The following is a 27,682-nucleotide window of genomic DNA, read 5'->3' as shown; positions in this document are numbered from 1 at the left end:
CTGCTTCTCTCAGCAGTTCTTCTATGTTATGTTCATATTCTGTTGTTCTTCAAGTTAGTTCTTGAAAACAGAAAGCCCTTTTCAGATCAGCGTGCTTCACTTCTCGTGTGAATAAGATTAGGTTATATACCCTGCCCTCGTCTGCCTATGCTTTCTGCAGGAATACCTCTCTCATACACACAATTTATTGCCTTTTATTTATGTTCCCATTATTTATTTTTTTGGAGCGCAAATACTTACAGACACAAACTGAGTTTGACATTTCTCCAATAAGACAATTAGATTCAATCAGGGGTCCAGGAGGCAGTACCTTCTGGAATATGACGACTGCTAATAACCGATACAGAGCGGTGCCTATTTATTCAATTCATTTTAACCAGGCATTCCTGGCATCTGCAGACCCTTGATGGCCAATTTATGAATATTACTGCACTCATAACCTGTGACAGCTTCAAATAGAGGCTGATAGTGAAGAACACCTCCTTCAAGCTACGGTCAATGGAAGCATTTCCTGCTCCGCTACTGTCTTCCTGCAATAACGCTCCTGGTCTATTTTAAGTTGTAATGGTGCCTTTACTTGCGTGAGTGTCTGAGTTTGGTCGGTAGAACATTTGTGCGCAGAAAAATGCAAATATTTGCCTGTTCTTCCTTTCACTTTCTCCCAAAAACCACCTCTGAACAAGTAGTCACGATACAAATAGCCCACACATCATAATAGTGATCTCTCCATTTCTGATACAAGGATGGGATGTCTGACGACATTGCATTGATTTTGTCTGTAATCTACTCGCTGTAAGGTGTGAAAACACATCAGTTACCTGACGCCACAAGCTATGAATGTTTGCACTCTGTGTTAATAACATGTCAACCTTTCCTGCCATGCCTTGCTAAAGCAGTTCATTCACACTGTGACTGTCCTTGTCGCACATGCAGTTGCCGGGTTCAGACGATGACGAGCCATTGTTTGGAGGGAAATAAAGAGAAAGACTGAGGCAAGTTCCTTTTGCAACAATATGATCAGCAGTTGGCAGATGGGTCAGTTTTTTTTCCTGACGTGTAAAAAAGCCCATTGCCGGCCCCGTTTATATCATTGTAAATCCCCTAGGAGCCTCGGCACATTAACAGACGCAAGTTGATGTTCGGTGTCACATTACAGAGACCATCACTTAGATCACCGGGTGAGCTATGGTGCCTGCCGTTTTCTGTCACTTCTATGTGAAAACAAAGTCTCTCTCTCACACACACACACACCATCAGTCTTTCTCGCCCCCTCTCTCTGTTTGTTGTTTTACGGATGAAATAGATATTTTATTTTTTCAACCAATCAATTTCTAATTGCTTGCCTCCATCTACCTTTCCTATTCATCAACTAAATAGAATAGTTTCCTTATGAGGACACTTCTAAAAGTTATTTGGTAGGACTTTTGTCTGGATTATATTGGATTGCATAACTATCTGACTGATGGTGGTGAGGTAACGGCGATAGAATATTATACCAAAGCGTTCTGAGTGAAATAATGAAATGAATTTAATTAGGTTACATATTTTCTCTGCCTTTTATGTATTTTGTTTGGCTCTCACTCTCTTTCTCATTATTCCCACCAAACCCACTGTTCCTTCTTCACGCCCCAATCAGGTAAGAAACGCCAAATGTGAACGGATCAATCAAAACAATACACTGATTCAGCAAGACCAAACATAACCTCCACATAGGTAGTTTGCATCAAACTATGTTCATGATTCAGCTAAGTTTGGTATTAATTAGTTATTCTATGCAATGAAATAGGAGTGAAATGTCATGATTGACAGCTTAGACTGATTCGCGATTGGTGGAGTGCATGTGTCGTCAAAACGCAGGATGAAGATGATCGTTTTTATTTGAACAGAAGGATAATGTATTATCTCTTTGAAGATGTTTGTTTAGACTTATGCGATCAAACCCAGATCAACTGCGACACCGTGACAAGATGCATACGTGTGTCCCGGTTTGTTTTCTTTGTCTTCATTATAGGCTTATGTAAGCATGATTATGACATGCAGTGGTACGTGTATAAATTTCTCCTGTGGCTGTTACATGTCGGTCATGGACAGCTCCAGATCTGCTTCTGATTCATACAATGAGAGGCGCTCTTCATATCGTACGGATACATTATGAGCACAATGGAGGTAGAAACAACGTGTCAGAATTATACATGCATATATTACAGCCTGCATGAGTGGAAGGTCTCATGCTGAGTGTGAACTAAACCCTCCAGTGTTTCCAGCTCTTTCATCACCACCTTAACTTGATTTACATGTGTAATCCTATGTGTTTTTGTGTCTGTTTGTGCACCCATTCCTTTTTCCTTTTTTGATTAACGGACAGGATGGTTTCTGTGCTGCATTTTTGATTTGCTAGAGATGGTTCCTAAAAGGTCAGTCATGTTTGGTGAGAGGATTCTATCTTAAAAACTGCCAGTGAGATATTTGTCACATTATATGATAATGTTTGTTTTGATCTTTGCCAAATCAATCTAATTGTGTCTTGTTAAATGTATTCAACTGAAATGGTAAAAGTCTAAGCAAGGTTGTTTTTTTATGGACATCTTTGGCAAATCATTCAGTTTGTCATCTTAAAGCTACAGTGTTTAATATTTAGGAGAACATATTCACAGAAAATGAACATATTGTCCATAACTGTTCATATATGTATAATCACCTGCAACAAAGAACCAAAGTTTTTTCGCCAACTTTAAATTAGTTACATGAGGTGGACCCGACCACCGCGTGAGTCGCCGTGTTTGCTATGTCGTGTTGAGTACGGTTTTCTCGCACAAAACGGTCCAGAATACGTTGCATTCATTTTGAATTTTCAACGCTGCCAGAAATGGAATAAGAGGTCTACCACCATAAAGTGCCCCCTGTCGGGTGCTCAGTTGGTTGTGGTTTGCAACTTTACCACCAGATGCTGCAAGAAAATTAAAAGAATTACACACTGGGGCTTTAAAAAAACAAATCAATAGTTATTTTCTAAAGATCCTTTAAATAGGACAATTTTTGTGTTTACTGAAAAACAACCTGAAATTGGTTGTTGACGACCATTTTCTTTCTCAAAAGCAGTGGCAGATGTCGTGGTCATGACTACGTGAAAAATATTTATGAGAAAAAAAATACATATATAAACTTGTTCTGTATCATTAAGAAATTCGTTGGAATGTTTCTCTTAGTAGCCTATCATTGTAAATCCTTTATTACCCCTATGGGGAAATATATTATTAATTAAGCATTAAGCATTTCTGATAAAGCTTGTAAGCAAACTTAACACTGTATTTAAAACATTGATTGGTTAAAACTCAAAATGAATCATAAAAAGTTATTCAAAACAAAGGACAGAAGGGGACAGGGAATAAAAGCACATAGCCAACTACATGATATGAAAATACTTTAAATAAATAACAAGACTATTGCCTATTTAAATAAGGTTTATAGGTTTTATAATAAAAAGAGGGAAACACTCTTCTTTGTGGGGAGTGTGGGACCTTGGCTAATGTTCCCATAGTGGAATTAAGCACAGTTTTGGTGAACCCCTGTTACTGTGTTTTTCAACTTTGGTCCATGTTCTCCCAACAAACAGCCAGTTTTGATCATTTATATTGGTAAAGCAACCCCCAACACATTTCCATGTGTAGGCAACACAATCATAAATCTAAACCTAATCACAATGCTGTTCCTTTCTGTTCCTACTTTCTTAGAGATATCCTCCGTGTGCCAGAGGAAACAAACAAGACACTGGTTGTTAAAGAAAAAAATTGCATCCCCAAAAAAACAAAAAAACACCTTTATGATTAACAAGAGATACATTGTCTTTTGGCCCTTGATAGGATTCATCAGCAATTTACATGGAAGACAATGCATTTCTTTTCATTCAGCTAAATGTTAATGGGAGTAACGATCTTCAAACCTGGCAATCAAAAAAGGAAAAATTAGTGTCACTGTCTGAATGTCATCCTAAGGCTAATCAAGCTGCAGGTTGCGTCAAAGAAAAGGATCATTATAACACCACTTTTCTGCTTTTGCAATCGTAAAAAGGAAACATTCAAAGTGTGATGGTTGTTTCAATAACAAAAACCTCGACAGGGAAGCAAAGTTAGAAATGAAAAGGTGAAGTATAAGACCCTGGAGCTAATGCATAATGATGTATTGTTAATGAGTCCGATTTTGTAATCCATCCTCTCATTTCAGGGAGGACACATTCTGCAGGTGGGGAATTGAAAGCCACAGTGAAATACTGATGGATACGTACAAAATGATGAACAGCTTCTGAGATTAATCACTGAGTAACCTTGCTTCAAAGCCTAATCTGGAATTAAGGTATAATGCCTGCCGGCAGTGCGTGACTGCTGTGGATGAGTTTCTGAGGCAAAATGAGGGTTCTTAGACATTTTCTAACCACTGCACGGAGAAACGCTACACTTAAGAGACTTGAATTTGAGAATATTGGATCTAATAAACATTATTAATATATGAAGTGTTATTATTCATATTTCATCCTAATTGTGTTTTAAATGGTGGTTAATTGCATTTATGGAAAGCAATTTTAAATCATAATAATAAATATATGTATTTTGTGACTGCTAAACTTCACATATACGATGTATACAGGTTTAAACACAAATGTCAAATGCTGTCGATATGAGAATTTAAAATATGACACGACAACAAGACTGAAGAAGGCTTAACAAAGGAAAAAAAAAATCACTACCTCGACTTCTGGGGTCAGAGTTCCGAGGTAAACTGGAACGCAGCATAACACACCTGAAAAACATATCGTGACCATTTACGTAAACTAGGCGTGCACGTGCCTGACTGCGTCATCGTTTCCAAAACGTCAGTTTTTTTGCCCCGTCCAGACACCAACACATATGTTGAGTTTCAAAACTAGAACATAGTGAGCGGCGTTTCCAAACCTCTCCATTGTAGGCGCTACCAACACACTGCTGTAGTGTGGGCGACAGGTTTATTCATTTATTTATTTTTAATGAATAAAAAAATTACATTCAGTGCCCTCCACAGTCTTCTGAATATTCTTGTAGTTATGTCCTTTATGCAAAAAATATATATGGTCCAGCAGAACACCAGTAACTTTCACTACGTGCATATTGGTGCGTTATTATGGGATGAAATCACAAGGGGGAGAAATTTCCACGGATCAAAGCTGTTTTTACAGCTGAATGAAACCAATTTGCAAACATAAACTGGCTACAAGGCTGAAAGCACCTGAAAGATTGGTGTGTGTCCTTAAGGGCAAGAAGTGTGGCTCCAGTGAATTAAAAAGGAAAAACACGATGTGAGTCTCCACAGGGAATATTAGAAGAGACTTAGAACTCCTATTAATCTTTTTTTAATATATTTCCAAGCCAGCTGAGGAATGAGTTTTGCAGTGTAAAGTAGTCTGGCAGACAAAGTTTCACAGCTAAATTAATAACGCTGTCCTTCTATCCTTCACCTCTAATTTTTGAGTGGAATAAATTTCCATAAACCTGTTGGTGTTTTTACATTTAGAAAACTTTTCTCCCCAAAGTCAACATCCAAATTACATACAGTAAAATCCAAAGTGGGACTGGTACCGACAACGTTAAAGTTAATTAAGGGAAATATTGTATATTTTTAGCGAAATTATTTTTTTATTCGGTTGAGTGTTTCTGGACTTTTAAAACTCCCCTGATATTACATTCTACCCCGTGTCTGATGTTTCTCGAGAGGCTATACTGCAGGTTGTGCAGTCATCCAGGAAGAAAAAAAAATCGAACCGCGTTGATGATCTATGCCTTTGGAGTTGTTAAACGTTGCATGTTCATTTTTCATTTTCTCTGTTTATGTGCGTGCAGATCCATTTTAAAGTCAAGGCTACAATGTGGACTATCTGATCTATTTATGTAATGACTTCTCTTTTCCAGGGTCACGGCTCTTCAAGCATGCATTTTTGGGTGAGATCGTGGTTCATTCAAACAAGTTGCCTGTCAATGTCAGTGCTCAAGATACACACGTGTATCGTTTAGACAATGAAGAAAATATGATGATAGTGTTACAGTTGCCACTGTGAGGGTAAAAAGAGGATGCCATATTTTTTCCCATTTGTTTACAACTCCACAATTATGTTACTATACTATAACGATAGTATATTTCCCGTGTTTACCGCAGACAAAATGATGAATTACTTCTGGTGTGCGATCATCCATTTTGGATGGATTTGGTTCACGGCAAGGTTCTTCAATCATGTGCAGGTCTCTGTCTTTCACATGAAGTAATATGTTGATACTGGTGAATTTAATGTGTTTAGAGTGCACAAGGGAAATTGTGTTTACCTGAGGATATAGATATATACGTTTTGTATCAATTATACAATGATTGGATCATCAGGGTATTTCTACATTACATAACAAAGGATTTGTAAATATCTCCATTGAAAATTGTGTGAGATACATATATATATAGGGCCCTTTTTTGAGGATTGAACTTGTTGCCCTGAGGGAGATTAGACTTCTCTATATCACATGAGCCACATGCAAATATTGGCTACAGGGGTGAAACTGTTGATAAAGTATGACCTGAGGAAATTTTTGGTGCTTATGGGATTTAAATTACTTCAAAAAAGAAGACGACGAGGAAAGGAAGAACTGTATAAATAAACCCCAGGAAGACCCCCCTTTATGCTCTCTCTCTCTCTCTCTCTCTCTCTCTCTCTCTCTCACACGCACACAGTCACAAGAGGAACTTCCACGCAGTACACAAACACACACACACACACCTAATGTTTTAGCAATGAATGACCTTGATTTAGTTCTGCAGAACTGTACTATCAATGAACTTTAATCGCTACCTATGATCTTCCTGATTAGATATCAGACATTAGATTTCAAACCACTAACTATGCTGAAAGATTTCCTGCATGATTTCCGGTTAAAAGGTCATTTAAAAAAAAAAAGAAAAGTAATTTACCAACCTGTGGTGTATTGGAGAGGATTTTTGGTGTGAAGCAAAGAAATGTTGCAAGGACATGCTTTGCCTTGAAATATTCAACACCAAACGGTGTTTAAAGAGACACTACTGACTAAAACAGATGCTAATGAAACCATTCAGATGTGTAATGCATCAATTAGTCTGCAGCAGTTGCATCGAGGGCGATGCACATTGCTAAAACACCACCACTACTGCTGATAAACTAAAATGACCTGAAATGTTCCACTGCTGCGAATGCAGACACACACACACACACACACACACACACAAAATGTTACGTACACAATGTCAAATAAACACAGGAAACCAGAAACAATAGTGAAGTTAAAACCATAGGTGCTGGACTTTAAAAGCAGCAACACAATCCATGCTCCATAATACAGCCCTGATCGTAATAGCTTTTCACATCTGTATGACTCACTGTAGCAAATAGTGGTGGAAGAGTTATTTTCCATCCAGTCTGATTGTGACAGCCATTTTGTCCAAAACTGTGTCAGCTGTTGATTTTAAGGTACTGTACACAATGAGGTTCAGGACTGACCTACTTTATGAGTGACAAAAATATTAACGTAAGCTCTAGAGATGTAATCAAACCATTTATTTTTGCTGCCTCTGTATTTGTGTGCTTTGTCCTCGTTGCACCAACTTGTGACTGCAACGCTGATGACATCAGCTGTGTTAGATCTGACTGGCCCTGATATATTTCCTTTGTGTGTTCTTCCAATTATATACAATGATAGCAGCCAGGTCTACAACGTAACACAAAGCAGTTTAACTTAATGTAATACATAAAGTGTAGTTCTAACTAAGAAATTGATCACAAATCATTAACCATATATGTTCCTTTTACAATGCATAAGGTAATTATTTAAGATTTAAGTACAAAATACATTCAGTCATTTACCTATAAATGAAGCAGAACTTCACTGGTCACTACTTATTTGAAATACTGTACAAACTAAGCTTTAATCCTTGAATCTTAGTCCTTTTGTGAAGTGGAAAAACTAGCTCTAACTTCTTAATGGCATTCAAAGAAATAAGCAACAATTAACATGACAAAGAGTAGGGTAGGGTGCAATGCCTGCTGGGCAACAAGCATGTTAAACACTCTCAGAATATGAAACATAAGTGGTCTTCAGACATTAACTACTCAGACTAAAAATGCCTGCAAAATTGGGTCCTGACCTTTAGGAAAATTAAGTGCGAGGGCTGGCACCTGGGTAGAGGGCCCACTCACTTGCCGTGACTCTTCCAGAGGTTTTATTGCAGTCAGTGGAAATTTTACTAAGGGGCTGGCAGGAAAAATTCCAGAAATTCTCCAGAGCGACATTTGCATTCCCACATATAGCCCCTCCAGAAAAGAACAGGAAAATGTCTGGAAAGCAGCTATACAGTACACCCAAGTAATGTTGCCAATGGCCCCTACTGAAACCCAAGACTGTGCTCATGTACAAAGGAATGCAAAATAAATATAACAAATGCATCTGGTTAGTATAATCATTTTCGGGCAAATCAGAATCTAACATTTGAGCACATTAAACCAGGAGGGAATTTGTTTAAACAATCTTTTCCTGGGGAAATGGGCAGCAGATGGTTTGACAACAGACTCTGTGGACACCTTAACCCCTGCAGTTCTGCAGACTGAAACACTTACTCGTGAGGGAGGTCACAGGAGAACAATCAAGACAGTTTAGAGCTGACAGATTGGACTACAATTACTCGGATATCCACAACTGTGTGAAGCAGAACAACCTCTCAGAATGCGCAACGTGTCGTACGTTGCGGCAGATGGGCTACAGCAGCAGAAGACGTCAGGTTTCACTGCTGTCAGCCAAGAACAGAAATCTGAGACTGCAGTTCACACAGGCTCATCAAAACTGGACAGTTGAAGGCCACCGCCTGGTCTAATGAATCCCGAAATTCTGCTGAGGTACACACATGGTCAGAATTTGGCGTCAACAGCATGAATTCATGGACCCAACCTGCCTTTTATCAACAATGCAGGCTGATCAGTGGTGGTGTAATGGTCTGGGAATTCTTTTCTTGGCAAAATTTTAACCTCTTAATACCAATCAATCATGGTTTGAATGCCGCTGCCTATCTGGGTGTTGCTGCTGAGAATGTGCGTCCCTTTATGGCCACAATTTACCATCTTCTAATGGCTACTTCCAGCAGGATAATGCATCATGTCACAAAACAATAGTCATCTCAAACCAGATGCACATGACAGGGAGTTCAGTGAACTTAATCGGCCTCTCCAGTCACCAGATCTGATTCCAGTAGAATGACTTTGGGACATGGGGCAAATATGAGGCTCTTTTGAAAGAGAAGGGAGTGTCTGTATTTGTATGGTGTTCCTTATAAAGTGCTCAGTGAGTGTTGTAATTTGGGGTCTAAATGTTAATGGACAGTATATTATTGCCTGTATTCATTTACAATTTGACGACAGCAGGTCACAGCGTTGAGGATAAAGTTTATGGTTAGACTAAAATATCAAGCCTCAATTACATGTCTTTGTCATAAAGGTTCGATAACGACATCAGGAATCATTGACAGATTAAAAAAAAAAAGTATATCGGCCAATGTATCGGTATCAGGAATCTTGTACTCCCAAATTTCGGCATCAGCCCCCAAAAATCCACATCGGCTCGGCTCTAGTTTGTGGTGAGAGAGAGGGAGGATGGACAAAGGGACAGAAAAGAGGAGGGATGGTGATGGACCATAACTGGTCTGCATTTGTTTTGCACAACGATAACAATGGTCATTTGTCCTTACCCGTCCTCTGTTGTCATGATAACAAAAAAACACATGCGGTTAAGGTTACAGTGTGAAACCGTGATTGCGTTTAGGGATGGTTGTTTTTTTTGGATTGGAGATAAGTTATTTCTTAAGGTTAGGGGGACTGTTACAATAATAACCACGCACTTAAGGTTGTGGAACGGTGCAAATGGGGAGCAGCATTGGTGTTCAGATGAATGGTCATGGGGGGGGGAGCTGAGGCCACAGACAAGAGAACAGCAAAGTCAGCAAAGACAATTACTTTTCTATGCATGGGAATAGCCTCACTCACTGTAGCTGGAGGCAGAGGACGAGAGAGTAGTGCAGAATAACAGCAGTCATCGCACAGCATCCAGTGGAATTACATCCATATTGGAAATATCCTGCACCTCGCAATTTATGTCCGGTGGCAGTGTTCAGTGTCACCGCGGGACATAAGTAGCGTGGACCGTGTGCAGCGAGACAGAAGGTATGGCTGAGGACGATTGGGTGGTGGATGGTATTCGGTGAGGCTGTGAAGGGGAACTTTGGGACAGCCTCCAACTTACTTCCGAGCAGCTTTTCAAATGAAAAACTGGGCCATCAGTCTTGTTCTGAGCTGCGACTGGGGGAAGCAAGCAATTGTTGGATGATAAGCAAAATAAATTGAGAATTTCCTGAAGAACTCTGTGCAAGTTGTTTTTCAGCTCGGCTGTACTATAAGAACCATCAATTACAATGCTTGCAATTAGTATTATATCCAAGTTAGGACTACCATAAGTCTGTCCACAGACTTAATGAAAAGAGTACGTACAGTGCAATGTGCCACAGTCAACAAACTGACGTGCACACATGGGAATTTAGTCAAATAAGAGCTTGTTCCCTCATAATAAGGGAAAAGGGGAAAACTCCCAGTTTTTCCTGCAGTTTATTAGAAGCGCAGTAATAATCATAGGTTTGAATATTTTCCATTTTCTGGCTCTGCTGTAACTCAGATAAGATCCACCTTTTTGTTGCATGATGGTAAGTGGTCTTGAAATGAAACACGTGTTTGTTTGAACAGGACGGCACTGCTATCAATTATAAAGTGTTTTTTTTTCTTCTTTTACTTTCTCTCTCTTCAGATATTTTTTTTCCTCCCTTGTGTGCCCCTTGGTGCAAGCACTGGTCTTGATGCTTTTAATGTCTATTTGACATGCTCTCCACCAACTCCACACTGAATCCACTCCTTATGGACCCCCCGCTGTCGCTCGCTGCGAGTCATTTTTCTTTCATACCCGATCACATCCATCTTTGACATAAATGAATATATTACCATTTTTATCCTCACTTTGCTTATTGCTCCAACACCGCTTTTGAACATCAGATGGGACTGACTGCTGTGTCTTGTGTGTAGTCCTGGACAGTCCGGAGATTCACCCTCACTGACGGTGATGATCAGCGTAGTGTCCAGGCTCATGTCAACTATATTCAACTGCCGTGGTAAGTTGGAATCAAGTTACATATATGCAGTGGTTTTCAATATACAAAAAAACATACAATTTCAGAAAATCACACATTCCACTGCCTATAAGTGAAGAAAAATTACATTTCTATAACATTTCAATGAAATAAATAGTTTATTTTGTATGTTGACATTAAAGACACGAAGAAGATCAGGGTAGCTGAATTACATAACTACCAAACAGAGAGGAAAAAAAAAAAAAGCCTGAACTAAATAATTTATCAAACACCTTTACCTGTCTGCAGCCAGTAGCCTGCTAATGGCAAGTCTGACATCTGATGTTAAGTATCTGACGAGATGTTTAATTGCACCAGGAAACCACAAACAGAAGACATAAATAAAACTTCACAGAAAGAGACGACTTGGGTGAGGGTTCTGGGATCTGTGCAGCCCAAATTATCCTTCCAATTCATTTTGTTTCTGCGGGTTATGGCTTGTTCCTTTGCCTGTAGCATATATATTGTGAGCAAATGGCACAATTCACGCCCCGAGTCTGCTCTTATCTAACACCTCCGAGTATTGGAAATTAAGTCCCCCCTTTATTTTATCACTGTCAGTTTTATCAATTTTGTTGAAAAAGGCACACAGAAAAGGCTCCACTGCAAGACGGAATGGAGGACTGGTCTGTGTTGTTGTTGTCGTTGTCGTCTGGCTGATACCCTTCGTAACACTTAATCTCTGAGAACAACCGGAGCTCTCTGTCGACACTCACCCCCGTTGAGCAACAGGTTAAAATGTGCTCCAAAGGATCTTTAATGCAATTAATGGTTCCCTGTTCTCCCAGTGTAAATTCAGTTGGGTTCTGTTGCCTATTAAGTTGCGTAATGTTATTTTAGAATCAGTTTAATACATAATTAGTTTATTGTTAAGTATAACTGTTACATATATTGTAAATCATATACATATATATATATATATATATATATATATATATATATGTATATATGTATATATATATATATATATGTATATATGTATATATATATATATATATATATATATATATATGTATATATATATATATATATATATGTATATATGTATATATATATATATATATATGTATATATATATATATATATATATATATAAATATACATATATTATTGGATTATATTTGTGTGTTTTAGTCTCTCATTCCCCTTGTTTTTGGTTCCTACCTGCCAGTGTTTATGGGGGGACAATTGTAAAGGTAACAATGGGTGTTGACCATTTCCTGTTGAGAGGAGGTTTATCTGAGGACGACAACACGGTACTGACATGATAAGAATAAGGTCGTTCGTCGGTTCACCATTTGCACATGCATATTTGTCACGTTTCTCCTAGAATTACAAAGATGGCGGACAAAAGACGCAACAATCCATGCATGTTCTATGATTTTATACCCATGAATGTTGCGTTTAATTTCCAAAATGAAGAATATATTGCGTTCAAAAACAAATCATCATATAACGTTGACGTGGGTAACTCTGTAATTAAGTTTTTTTCCGCATATATTTTTATCTGCCACTGTCGGAGGAAACAGAAATACAAAGCTACTGAACAACCTATCACGTTGCGATCTTTGACCGCTTTGTGGTCCTACAACATGGCCGAAACCATAGCTCTTTGAGAGATTGAGGGTGTCAGACCTGCCCTGCCATGTTGGTGATGTTTCAAAAGACCTTGTGAGAAAAACTGCAAACTATATTAGTGTTATTGATTTATTATGACGTGATTATACTGAAAAAATATATCAGAAAATCTGTGAGATGAAATCTAATGGCTTTATCCGTGTAATGCTGGATTTCCATCACCTCTCAGTCGACCATGCGTACAGTTTGCACTCTATATTCATTTCCTGACTCTCTTTAATGGTTAACCTTTGTCGAGTCCACCTCCACTGGTTCTTTGCCATTTGACAATATTTCCTGGCGGTTGATGAGCACATAAAAAGGGATGATGGAGTATGTGTTTGTGTCTGTAAATTAACTTGTTGGACAATGTTTTGTTGATGGTGTCAAAAGTGCCCTTTCTCCTACGATAAGTGTTGCTCTCTAATATTCATTGACTATGTATTAGTACCAAATATTGATCGGCTCATGAATAATCTGAGACACGTATTCCACTTCCACCATGTGGGAGACTATGGGAGTAATTTCAGTGCTGGTGGCCATGTGGTTTTCCAGCCCAGGAATCATGCTGCCTCAGTTTTGTCACTTGTTAACTGCGGCAGAAAAGAAGTGGGGCCCAGCTACAGTATAAGTAGTTGGCAAGTTCAAATAAATGAGGCGTGTCCCATTTCCTAATTGGCTTTCCTATCAGGAAAAAAACACACGAAAAACTTGGGGCTTCAAGTTTGGTCGACTGGCTCCAAGTGGAAAGGGGACAAGCTGCTTAACTTGTTGGCCAGAGAGAAAAAAGCCGTCAGACTGGTTAACTGAAACATAAAACGGGCCAGGCCAGCTGTCTGATTAGACACTCGTGTAAGGCTTTCCACAAGCACTAATTACCAGCCAGTAACTCAATCAGCCACATAACAATCCGATCTGATTAGAAAAAACGCTCTGCACTCCAACGACCAAATGGAATCAAAGTATAAATACAGAAAATCCACGTTCCCTTCCCCTCGTTCAGTTTTCTGTCCTGAAAGTCTATACACAACATTACACATTTTCAGTAGTAACACTGATGCTGCCTCTTAATTGGCGAGCAAGAAATCTGTGTCCTCCTATAGCTTACAATGTCTGGAAGCACCGTCAGCTGTTTCTTCCTTATACCGCCATGTTAACGCCACAAACCATCATCAGTTGTATTGCCTGCGGCTCTCCTGAATAGACTCATCCATCCCCTTACACCAGTTTCACTTCGTAAAAGTGTATTGTATCCTCTTAATCACTGAGGTTGGGTCATAAATTAGCAGATTGTGAATGTTGTAAAAATCTAATTCAGTAGAAAGGGGAGGGGGATTGAAGATGGACACAGAAAGGAAGCATCTACTGTGATATTCAGTGGAGCACTTAGTCATTTTTTATGAACATTAGAGGCCTAACCTTTGGATTAGCATTATGATATGGTGCACTGGAGGTAAGGTGAGTTCAAATAAGATATTAAATCATGAAGATATACGCAATTTGTAGACTATCGTGGAATCAATGCTTTATCTACACCATGTGAGGAAATATAATTGTTGGCTGAAGCTGTCTATTCACATAATTTGATTCAATCCAACTCAGCGATTGTCACACACCCTCTCTCTCTCTCTCTCTCTCTCTCTCTTTCTTTACAACTAGCATAACTCACATCCATACTTCTGTTTTATCAGTGCAGCGCTGTAATGAACAGATCTCAGATTACTGTTTGGTAGCGTCTTTAATCCTTACAGTCAGGCAACTGAGACGCCTCCTGGACTGCCTCTGCGGGGCAGATTTGGATCAGCAGAGCTGGGACTGCCATTCATTCACCACGGTGAGAGTTCAGCGTGTGAAGTCTGGCTCACATGCATTCAGGAAATAGCCTATCAAGCCCGGCTACATTTATCAGAAAGGCACTGTGAAGTGCAGCTTTGTTACTCCGAGGCTGTGTGCCGTCGCCAGAGCAGCTTTCCTAATGTGTGAACATTGTGGAAACTTGAGTCAAGTTTGAAATTGAAATGCATCAAGAGTTCCTCTGTTCACCTGGGACCAGAGGAATCCATTATCCGTTTCACGGTTATTTTCAAAAGCTGGATATGCAGACGTCGAAATCGTCCCGCAGGCCTTCGTACATCCCTCTGCCACTCGGCATACCTGCTTTATGAATAGGGAAATAATGACTACATGACTTTTTTGGTGACTGCTCAAACTTGCTAAATTAGTGGCAATCATGTGTAACTATAACAATATATAACATGAAACTGTTATTTCAAAATAAGGGTCATAAATATGCATAAACAAACCAATACACAGTTTATTTACAAAAAAATATGGTTACGTAGATATAGTAATCAAAATATTGTATGAATATGTGCTTGTCAATAAATAAACTATCTAGAATTAGCAAAGCCTGCCATTAAATATCAGTTAATAAGCAATACTTATAATAAATGAATATACATTAAATAAGGGATCCAATGAGCCGAACATGTAAGACATAATAACTGGAGGTGTCATCATACAATTGATGACACCGATTTCATACAATCATGCATCATTGTGGAGAATAAACAAAACACAGTTTTTTAGATATTGTTCATGTTTATTTTTCTTCCTGCAGACCTACTTTAAATATACTCTGTATATGTGAGTAAGAGTCATTGGATGTGCAAATGGTAATGTAAAGGATGTATAGTGAGAACTCTGCAACAAGTTAATTTATTGACCATTAAACTAACCACTGCTGCAGCAGTGATGTTATCGCTACACTTCAATGTACACACTACTTCTTCTATTCATGTCTTTAGTAAAAATGTAATGTTAGAGTGAACGACAAAGAAAATCTAAAAGAATCCCATTAACAAAACAATACTAAAATAAAGTATTGTGACTTTTTATTCACATTTTGGCCCGATGATGAATTAAAAAAAATGCACTTCATTGTGACCAGCGTACACTGCTGAAAATATCTTGGTCGTGTGCTTCCGACGTGAAGAAAAGAGCCTTAATTGCAGAAATACTTCACGCTGCTCGGACTCACTGCTTTAAGAACTTCCTCTTGGCGCTCGGCCTGAAAAGGGCACAGAAGACAAAAGAGCAGGGTGTACTGTAAATCAAAGCCATCTCAACCTGCTGTCTGCTAGCTGCCTAATTCTATTATTAGAAGATTGATTGACTCAAATGTGTTTGAAATACACAAACTCCACCTACTGAGTTTATTGGTGACAAATTACTGCAGGTGTCTACTACAGACTGCTGTCAGGGATCTGGCATTTTACGAGTTGGAGTGATAAAATCTTACGCAACAGTGCATGATTGACAGCATCCTGTAGAAATGTTGAAAGATAGTAACCCATAGTTCTTAGAGATTACATCAAGCAACAGTTTTAGCAATAGGTTGGCATATTTGTTTTTGTCCAATCTAAATTTTGTTCAAGCACCCAGAGTGAGGGGTGATACTTCACAATTGCATTTTTTCTTTTTCCCTAGCCAAAGCAAAGTTAGTTGTTTTTTTTACCATTTACCTCCTACATTAATTCACATCCAAATAAATTAATGAAATGTGCTTCCATCATTACACGGCGCCAGGCTGTGCAGCCCTTGATGACAATCAATGTGCCGAACAAATTCCTGTGACCTTAGAACGAATCATGCAAGTGCACAAATATGATGTGAGCAATCAAAACAGATTGTGGCAGGTGTGACTTTCTTTACTTTTTTGGAAAATGTGTATCAGAAGTAAAAGAGGAGATTTGAGGAGGTGCACCGTACGAGTGTGCGTGCGTGCGTGCGTGCGTGCGTGCGTGCCGGAAATCCTCCAAAGAAGTGAGTGAGTCACTTAATTGACATTTTAGCTGCTTTGACTTGATCGTGTAGCACATTGTGAAGACATTTTGTGTTAGAGATCATATTTATGGTTGTGATTCAGCCGATAATTTTGACAGTGAATGAAGTGTCGGGTGTTTAGTTTTCATACACAACACCCACTTCAACCACTTGTCCTTTTTTCTGTTCAGGGCCACATGAGACCGGGCCCACTCGGTATCGGGCCGTGGGGGGGGGGGGGGTATATAACCACTAGACCATTGTGCGAACAGTTTCCAGTCTGACACACAAACACATTGGCGCCCATAATCACACCTACAATTCAGAGTCCCCATTACACCTGACCTGCATGTCAGTGGACCGTGAGAGGGAAATGTTTCACCTGGTACCAACACACTCGGACACAAAGGCGCCAACCACATTGTCACCACACATAGGTGAGTATAACGTAGTATATACATAACATAGAATGCGTAATAAGTATGGAAATTAATGATACAAACCAATCTTTATCACATATATTCAGCCTTGTAGAGCCCGACAGATTTATCGGTTGGCTGATAAAAATAATCGGATATGCGCCTGTCACAGACATATCGTATCGGCGTTTATGTTGGATCATATGAAATATTTCATACCACAAAAATGTTTTTTTTATTTTTACTGTACCGCCTTTTCCGTAAATGAAGCTTCCCATTATCATCAACACATCAGCTATGTAGTTAATAAAGCGACTTATCAAACCAGTCCATTGTAGAACAGGTAAAATAGCAGATAGATCCAAAAGATTAGAACGTTTGATCACCGTGGGTTTCGGCTCACTTTAAAAGAGGCAGCAGCAAAAGAGGATGAAGATGAAATTAAAATATGATTAAATAATTTTTTCTACTGATGAACACTCAAACAGACGCTCAGCTGCCTCGGCAATCTTTTGACTTTGACGCCGATAAGCGTCTTCGGCATCTGTGGTCACATCACCCACAGAGCAACAACAGAGGTCTCAGCAGCCGCCTCGACCGCAGTCTTCACCTTTGGTCCTCGGCGTAGTGCAGAGACACCTGACTCCTGTTGCAACCCTTGCACTTCTGCCAGTTGCTAAGTACAGTAATTGGTAGTGTTTGAAGTCATGCGCCTGTGATTGCTTGTTGGCAGCGGAACAAAAGCTGTAATCCGACGGGAACTTCACCCTTGCGGAACCGAGCCCGGGCCGACGGAAGTATTCTATTTCCAGCAGTTAAGACTCGAAGATCAAGTCATTTCTGATATCAAGAACTTCCTGTAGCTGTATTAATAATTTGATGGCGTAGAGAAGTCATGAATAAAAAAAACGATCAAGTCATACATTTGAACAGTTTGAACCTCTTCCCCACTCGTTTCTCATCATTACAGCTCAGACCTCTTCAACCTGCTTCACCCCCTCATCCAGCTGTGGCTCACCGGTGGGTTGGACTCACGCGGTGCAGCTTAACAGCTTTTAAACCTGCACACTTGATGTCAACTTCTAGTAGAACATTTTCCCAAAAATACAAAATATATATAAACAATGAAAACAACGTTTGTTAAACCCTTAATTTGAGGCCATGCCATGATTAAGGGTTCATCAAAACCTTCATCAGGTTTTAGACAAACAGCTAAATCAGTTATTTAAAAAAAAAAAAAAAAATCACATTCCTCTCTAAAAGCATGCGGAGTCCTGGTGTCTGGCATGTTTTCTCTGTCTTAAATGTGAAGCGGTCCATCTGTCGGACCCGCTTCAGAGCGCACTTTTTCATCTTTACTGTCCATAAAAAAACTGACAAAATCAAGAGACAAATCAATTCCTTCAGCTAAAAGTAAGTCAAAGTTTATGGCTCCCTCCATTGTTCACCTCATATAATGTCTGTGACTATGACACATGGCGTAAACCCCATGTCATTTCATAAAAAGAGTGACCTCTAACTGTCTGCATTAATGTGAAATGATATTTCATAAGTGTTGTCGGGTGAAATGAATACATGGATTAACGCAGTTAATCTAACTCCTGGATTATTTCGTTGAGCCACGCATTAGATGCAATTAAAATACCCTTTTACATTTTTAATGGTAATCAGAATTATCAAGGGGCGAACACAAACTGTCAGTAACGCCTCGTTATGAAAAATTGCTTGCACATATAAACTGCAGAGACGAGTATGAACCACGCGATCATCTGTCAGACTCGTGATTTGTGGTAGACACCAGGTGGGGTTGTAATTGCTGCTCGCTAGTTAGGTCAAGAATGGCGCATGGCGGTAATAAATAGTGGAAATTAACATTATTATAGTTGAAAAACTCATTCAATCACCGTGCCATCAGATGAGCTCATCTCTTCTGTGGTAGCTTATTGTAGTGAGGTTCGAGAAGCTGTCACCGATTTTTTGTAGGAGGCCGTGAGAGTCAAAGTGTAATATACACTTGCACAAAACCCGTATCTCTTATATTGTTATTACGCAATTTCCCCGAATTTTATGTTTCAATTTAAAGCTCTCTTTTTTTTCCATGTGCTGATGGGGTTTTGTGAGGAAATAACTCGTAGAATTTATTCTCTTGCGACCGATTGTCCTTTTCCTCTAACACCCCATTACAGCAGCGATGTGTGCATTGAGTCCGATTATGTGGATCAGTTGAGAACCGCCATCTGGATATCATCCTCCCCAATTATTCATCATGAACAAGCAGTAATTTGTCTTAACCACATCCCCCTTTCTTAATCAAAACCCTTGCCTCCGTTGCTGCATCACCTCAATCCATTTTCCCATCCACGTCTCCGCTGTCTGCTTAAAATCTAATCTGCATTTACTTTCTCTGAAAGCCTTATTCTGTCCAGCCACTATGTCATCTCACACACACACACACACACACACACACACACACACACACACACACACACACACACACACACACACACACACACACACACAGTCTTGATTGATGAGGGTGAAGTGTATCATGTTTATTTATGACTGTAAATTGATTTAAAGCATTGGAGCACACAGTGGGCTATGGCTAAAAACGCTACCGTTGGATATTACTGTTTTAGAATTTTAAGTGCAGAGAGACATTGATTAAAAAATGAGTTTGATTTAAGTTTCATGGATAAACAAGAGTACAAAATGAAAGATGTATCTGTCCCGCAGGGCGTGGTGACATCAGGGAGTTCAAAGTATAAGTACCTTTAGCTGGCAAAAGCTCTCTGGCTGCAACTCAACCTGCTTCTGAGCCTTAAAAGGAAACTTAAAGACAAAACTACCCCAAAAAGGTCAAGCGTGTAAAACCCCAACTCGCTCACTCAACTTAAAAGTTTACTGGAAACAGCTTGCACACAAAACTTCTGAGTTCAGCACAGTAACGGTATCATCAGGTAAGAGCACACCTGAGATAAAATAATTTAATATTCTCAGCACACTTGTAATTACGTGTTTTTGTTATGTTAAGTGGACATGACTTTTTCATTTAAGTGAGCAAGAAAACGAGTGCTGGTCACATGGACCATTGACTATACTTTTATGACTTTTTTTTAGTTCATTCAGTTCAAGATGTATGTGGCCAATTAATTGGGCTTTATTGACCATTTAAAGCTACAGTGTGTAATACTTAAAAGATCTTATTAACGGAAATTGAATTTGAAAAGTATATTTGAAATAGAAATGGATACTTCACCACCAGATGGCGCTAAGTAAAATTAACGGAAAAATCCAAAATTGTTGACCCAACATTTAAAAAAAAAAAAGGCCAGCTCACAAGGAAAAAGTATTTATCAAGTAAAGATAAGTTTTTTTCTGTAATTTTGAAAGCCCAGAATATTGGGGGTTTACAGTGTGGTCTACAATGTGTTGATTTTGTGTTAAATATTTTAACTAAAATGTAAAATAAGAAATGCAGAGTTTCTCAAAAAGAAAGCTGACTCATATATCATGTATCTAAGCTGATTTTTACAAATATAAAAAAGAATATTAGATATGACAAAGTGGGATTTCTCAGTTTTATTTTCCATAACATCATGTTTCAGGAGAACTGTACACATAATGCATATCTTTTATCTTAAATTTTTTAACACAGTTCATTTTGATGAGACTCGGCGTCACAACTGATGCCTTTTTAAAAACGCGATAAAATAGTTGAATTCCATTACATTCCACAGGTTTCCCTTTGGTTCGTGTTACTCAGGTCGTCCTCCGGGCATCGTGGCTGCACCTGTTTGTGAATTCCTGTCAATGAACATCGGTCATAAACAACATCAGACAAGCATGCACATTTTGCACAGCCTGCAGAACAGAAGACGTTTATCAAGACACAAGAAGTCAACCGGCTAAAATGCCTGAAATGCAAAGCCCAGTCACCAATTTTCAACTTTGCTCATGTTGTAAAAAAAACAAAAAAACATTTTAGTTGCTCGTATTCATATTTTTTTACTCTGGTGCCTCTTTACGGCAAAAAAAGGTAATAAAACATTTTTTTTGTACACAAAAGCTGTTTGTGACGTTAACATACACACTCAGTTGCCACACGTTAAATCAAAAAAATGCTGCTTATGAATCCCACATCATTTGTATGGATGATGTGTAGCAGCATCGGGTCGGCATGAGGAGGAAATCTGGTGTAATATTTCCAACGTATTAATTCATTGCTCAAAGATTTGATGCTGCGGGGGGGAAGCAGAGATCCCACCTGCGTCGGATGAGCTGCAGCCAAGTAAGCGGCGTGTAAATATTTATCAGGTGAAAAGGGATTTTGTGCTTTAGTAGCTGTTTCATTAATGTTTTCATCATCACAGTTTTAAATGTGCAGATTGGTTTCTTGCTTGTAAACAGTGTAGGCAGTGCATTTTGGTGTGTGTGTGTGTGCGTAGTTTGTCATTGTACGTTTCCATGACAGTATGCTGTAGGTGCATTCAGTTCCTTATTTCCCAAGGCTTATCATCATTTTCTTATTTTCATCTTAGTGAATGTACCTCGCAAATAATTTGAATATTGCTGCATCTTTTTTTCTCTCTTCTGTCTGTAGCGGATCTGAGCCGATGTTGCCACACTGTTACATAACCCATTAATGACAAAAAACAATCTGGGTACTGTATGAAGGTCTAGATGAAAATGAGAAAAGAAGTGAACAGCGGCCCACATCCCTCAGCCTAATTACACGAGGCAAGATAGTTGTACTGGTGAGTTGTGCCAGGCGTAGGGTTCACGGTTGGTGGGTGTTGCAGAGGACATCCTTTTAATTATTATCCTTTTTGTTGCTTTATTTTCAAATGTGGGGAGAAGGAAACCATTCACTACACAGTTACTCTATGCGGTATGTGCCTCCACCATTAGGCCCCCACATCAACCCCCCACCTCTTATACCTGCTTATTAGATCGCCAGGTGTTTGCATAGCAGACGGTAAAACAGATTTTACAGAAAAAAAGCCTGTGTTGTATTTCAAAGATTCGAGTGCATCACCTTATTCAGCGCATCAATTTAAAAATAATAAGTTGCACACAGAAGCTTTCATCCCATAGTGAAATAATAGTGAGACAACCTTCTACTTCCTTGTTTGTTCATTACAAATGGCAGACTTGTATTTACACCGTTGAAATATATGTTGCTTACTTTCAATTTACACTTTATGATAAAAAGCTTAGCACCCAACCGCAGTGTCTCACCTAGTGTGTACACAGTCCAGCATGGAAATCAAATCACAGGGATGATTCTTTTGAAAACATTTATTACTAAAATCCAGGCATAATCTACACAATAAAAAAATGATGTCTCAACCTGTGCTGTATATCAGGTTTTATTTACTTTGGCCACCACCAAAAGTTTTTTGTTTGTTTTTACTAAGTATTTTCTGAGCCTTTCTCTCAGAACAGAATTCCGTTACCACCGGCTTTTACGAATGTGAAAAAAATAATTCAACATAGGATTTGGGATGAAAAGAGAATAACGTTATTGGACTGAAAGATTGCAACAGAGTGGTTCATTTTAAAATCTAAGACTGTGAAGTTGTGCTGCTGTGCCAGGTAGTAAATGATGGGGAACAGCGTATTAATTATGTGCAGTTATTAAGTAAAGAATAAAGAAAAGACAAGAAAAAGAGAGACCCCATCCTTTAGGCTGGCAAACAAGATATTCTATTATTTGGTTGCATGGCGAAGTAGGTTCACAGTTAAGGTTGCAGATAGTGAGCATCGGGAACATAAGGGAACATAGTTACATAATTTGGCTGTAGGGCGTGACGAAAGAAAACACAAAGGAGAAGAAGATAATATTTGTTCTCCTGCTTCATCAATTGAGTCTCTTGCCTGAGGTCTGCATGTGAATTTATGTGTGGTGCTGAAGAGAAGAGTTTCAACAGACGACCGTCCTGAATACATAAAAAAAAAGAAGAAAAAAAAGCAGAATGAATGCAAACCAGGTTTGCTGAATAGGTTCACTTTTAATAGAAAATATGGCACTTGCCGTAATATTCAAAAGTTGACACTATTGTATTAACTATAAGGCAGTAATTCTGAATGAAAAAAAAAAAGTACCTTAAAGGACCAAAGGTGTTTTTTTTTTTTAAAGATGTCTCCCCAGGCGATATCTTGACAAAGTGTATGTATTCACCTGACCCGCTTCAGTCATGTGCATTTCTTTGGTTTGAATTGAAGTCTTTGCCTCCCTCCCCATGTGCATCTAAAACACTCTCCGGACATCTGATTCCAAGTTTTCTGGAAGCATAGAGGCATCATTTTCTTTCCCTTCCCTGCAGCGATCTGGGCAACACTCCTGCACCCCTAGAGGAGAGATGACCTTCCCTCACCTCTCTGGTTTGAAGACATCCCCCAATATTCATCTAAATCCCATCTCTTTAACAAAATGAATGTACACCTTCTACCTTCCTCTGCATCACAGATGTCGTTAGTTGCTTCCAAATTTTCTTCCTCTGCTTTCAACGCTCTTGCACGCGTCCTATCCCATCAATTTTTTTATAGTACGACTTCTGTTACCATTCTTTGTATATGGCATTGCGCATTTCTTACCCTGTGCCGTGAAACAAAATCCCAACAATAAAACTTAAATTTACACTGAGGAACCTGTTTTGCCATATTCCTCGATATTTAATTTCTGCAGGTATACACTCAACACTGGAAAAACAAAATGTATTGGTAATGAGACAAATGTACATGGCAATTTAGCAAGAGGCTGTTTTAGATGCACTTTGCAGCTGTAGTTAGAGATGATGCAGAGAATGGTTAAGCATTTTACTATAGTAAACTATTAATTGTGTGGGGTTATTGAGCTTCAGATATATAAAAAAACACATTTTGAATACATGTCCAATAACAAGATACCACAGTTAAAAACAACACTGACACTAATTTACAATAAATAAAAAAAATCCCATTGTCCCGCACACAATCTTGCTTCCTGCTGAAATACGACCAAAACCTTTAGAAGCTAATAAATATTTCAGGAGTAAGCGAGACGGTGTGCGTGACTTTTTTTTTTTTTTTAAGTCACACCTTCCTCTGACACAATGCAGATATATATTTTTTTCAATTTTACATATATATTTTTTATACAAAATATCCTTTTAAAATGTCTTCGATCTCCCTCACGTGGCAGCCAATAAACTGCGAATGTTCCGGACAACTGTGTAACACGACAAAATGTTAGGTTAGGCACCCTGAGATGAGAATACAGATAATATGAGCTGTACTGTCTCGACAATCTACACCTTTCAAAAACTCCGTTCTGTGAAGAGGCAATGAATATCATCTCCCATCCAAGTAGTTATGACCAAGTGGCAGTACAACACTTATGTTATCATGACTCTTGCTGTTTGTCTGTGTATCACAGTGAAAGCATCAAAAATGCGTCGCAGGTGAATTAATATTCTTTCATGAGAAAACTAATTCCCAAACATTTATAATTACCTATGACATGAAAAAAAGCTAACATTTTGCCCAAGTACCTTTTATAAGCGCTGCCGCCGCATGAGTCAACTACTACTGCGTGTGATGTAGGAGGCAGAGGAACCTGTGTTCATTCCACTTCACCTGCTGCACATGCAGCAAATGTACTGAATTTATCGGTTTCCTTTTTTCTGGGGGCGGGGGTTTCTCTAACGTGTGGTGATTTCGTCTTTATTTTTTATTCTGTATGATCTGGAGAGAGGCATCATTTGCAACAAACTGGTCGGATTCATTAAAATTTGTTGAAATACAGATGTGCTTAGGAGAGGGACTAGATGCTAGATAGGATTTATGAATGCAACCGATGTGGGACGTCTCGGATCGTGACACCACTTCGCTCGGAAGTCATCCGTGCCTCGCAGTTGGCAATTTAGTGAAAGCGAACGATGCATCGTATTACGTTGAATATAAATATGTAGGCTTTGAAACACAGTGTGTTTCAACAAGCCTTCTGGCAGTCGGGGCTTAATTTACTGCCAAGTTAACCCGCTAATCTTTTTCTATGAAGTTAACATAATATTTTCACTGACTGTGAACTGATGGAAGTCCAATAAATAATTGGAAAAATGTCGGTGTTCTGGAACTTTGGATAATATTTAGATCATATATAAATCATCAGCAGACGGTGGTACGGTATGTTGAGATTATTATTACCTTTTTATTACGTTATTGTTGTGGAGTTTTTGTGCTCTGTATAAAAATCACGTTGCACTCTTATGGCAGAAAAAAAAAAAACCTGACAATTTGACATTCAAATGTTAAATGCAAAATGTAAATTTAAATCTTAATCTTAAATGGCAAAGTCAAAGGAACATGTGGGAAAGTTTTGAAGAATAACATCACCATTCCAAAACACATTCAGCATTAAAGGGGCAGTGAGCGATTTGAATCCAGTATACAATGAACTACACACACACTGCGTGTGTAGCTTGTAAACATCGCTCCCCGACACCTCAAGAGACGTGCTGGCGACAGATGCTGCGGCTCAGGGGTTTTGGCCTCGTGGTTAGCGTGTCGGTCTCCTGTACTGCGAGGCCGCGGGTTCGAGCCCTGACCATTGCAGTCAAAAAAAAATCAACAATAAGCAATATTTCTCTGTAACATCTTACTGCCCCTTTAATCCTTCCTGGAAATAAAAATGGTATTTTTTTTTTTCATATATATATCTTTGCCCTTCTTTAAAAAGAAAATTAAAATCAAGGGTGGCTTAGCATGCAACTCAGGGTGACCTATTTTATATTTAAGTAAGACTATGGTTTAACTGCAGCAGCTAAGCTACATCTAGGCCAGTCACAATAATCGATAATCGACTTATTGTACAATACATGAATATGAACTCCATCATTTTTATTGACAATGGTCAATAACAGTTCGGCAAGTCTCACTGCTTCTTTCCTCCCTATCTATTCTCGTCGTATTATTAATCTTTTACTGTTTAGGGCTATAAAATGTCAGACAATATGGATGTCTTAGTATTTTTCAAAAGGCACCATGTCTTCAAATTACTTGTTTTGTCTGAGGCCTAAACGCAAAGTCTTAATATTGGATAACATTTAACATTTTTATTAACATCATGTAGGACTTGCATGCATAACGACCAAAAGGCCTCTACTGCAAGCCCAAGTGATTCAGTCACCAAGAACAGTCCTAAAATCACAATAATATTGTTTATCGCAATAATTTCTGGGACCATATATCGTGAAACAAAAAGCAGCTATCGTTACAGGCCTAGCTGCATCTGCCACCTGCTACATCACACGCAGCGTTTGCACCATTTGACGCTTTCAGAAACTCTATAAAAAAAACAAACCCTGTGTTGATTGGATGGTCTCACATGGCGCGGCGCTAGTGTCACCTAGCGTGCTTTGTGTCATCAGCGACTCCATTTCCTGAATTAGTTGATTGTGTTTATTACTAAGATTTTGTTTCTCGTGCTCTGCAGTGCAAGAGTGTCGGACCAGGCAGCACTGCAGAAGTCAGACAGACACCATCTCCTCCTTTACTAATCTCTACATTTAAGTGAGGCGAGTTGAACTATTTGAGGCTTCTGAAGTTACTAAGAGAGAGAGGTGTATGTTTTTTTCGACTGGTTACCCAGTTTGGTGAACTACGTCTGAGAGTCCACAGCAGCAGACATTAAAGCATATCACACTTTAATGTAATATTAATGTACCATTCGGATTGTTTTTAAGATTGTAAGGACAAAGTGAAACTGCAACGCACGGCTCGGTTCTCAGAGGATGCAACATCTATAAAAATGTTTTTTCTCTGTTCATGCTTCATCGGTGCAAACAGCGGAACGTACAAAATCATCCTTGCTGGGTTCTTTGACAAAGTTGTCGAGTTGATCATATGTATTTAAATTCTTCATAACTTTGTCCAAACTGAAAAAAACAAAAAAACATCTACAGATGTAAACAAGTCTGTCCGCATCCTCATGACCATTTGAAAAACCAAGCCATATATTCCAGTTTCACCTGTTACTTCACTCTTTAGCTGCACAACCGTTTGGATTTCACATAAAAAAAACAACAACAACAGAAATTACTATTTTACAGGCTCAAGGATCCAGATTTCATTCCTTGTTGATGCGATCTCTTACTGAATCGTTGTTGTTGTGCGGCGGCGGCGGCGGTGGCGACTGCTTGCTCTTCATGCTCCTGCCCTCTGTGGCCGCTCGCGAGGTCTCTGTCACAAAGAGCCGAGTCACCCACACGGAGGTGACGATGCGCTTGTACTCGTTCCTGAAATTCCTGTTGAGTAAGCCATAGATGATGGCGTTCAGACAGCTGTTGAAGTAGGCCATGAAGTAGCTGACCACGAACAGCCACTCGGGGATGCGCGGGACGACGCTGGAAGGATCTATGGCCACTGCCAATCCTATTAGGTTGAGCGGGGCCCAGCAGATGGCGAACAGCACAAAGACCACGAACATGGTGATGAAATTCCGCAAGTCACTTGGTCGGAGGCGAGGGCTCTCCTCGGTCTTCACTTTACGTCGCACCTGGACATGATGAGAACAAACCAGA

At 39.1% G+C, this 27,682-nt stretch overlaps 1 protein-coding gene and 1 long non-coding RNA gene across 2 annotated transcripts in view; one reads left to right on the top strand and one right to left on the bottom strand.

Moving 5' to 3' along the window:
• The first annotated feature begins 1,103 nt into the window (after nucleotides 1-1,103).
• On the top strand, nucleotides 1,104-23,583 carry LOC118300025. The gene is made up of 3 exons (XR_004790033.1): nucleotides 1,104-1,178; nucleotides 11,153-11,238; nucleotides 23,447-23,583. It is a non-coding gene; the product is annotated as an uncharacterized LOC118300025 (long non-coding RNA).
• Nucleotides 20,685-27,682, bottom strand: part of mtnr1bb (melatonin receptor 1Bb) — a 36,691-nt gene continuing 29,693 nt past the window's right edge. Inside the window, exon 4 of the mRNA XM_035624068.2 lies at nucleotides 20,685-27,657. Coding sequence (XP_035479961.1) covers nucleotides 27,229-27,657 — 429 coding nt within the window. The 3' untranslated portion in view covers nucleotides 20,685-27,228. The remainder of the gene's footprint in view (nucleotides 27,658-27,682) is intronic.

Source organism: Scophthalmus maximus, chromosome 2 (assembly GCF_022379125.1).
Source record: "Scophthalmus maximus strain ysfricsl-2021 chromosome 2, ASM2237912v1, whole genome shotgun sequence".
Lineage (NCBI taxonomy): Eukaryota > Metazoa > Chordata > Actinopteri > Pleuronectiformes > Scophthalmidae > Scophthalmus > Scophthalmus maximus.
Note: the sequence above shows the minus strand (reverse complement) of the source record. Positions and strands in the feature narration are given on the sequence as shown.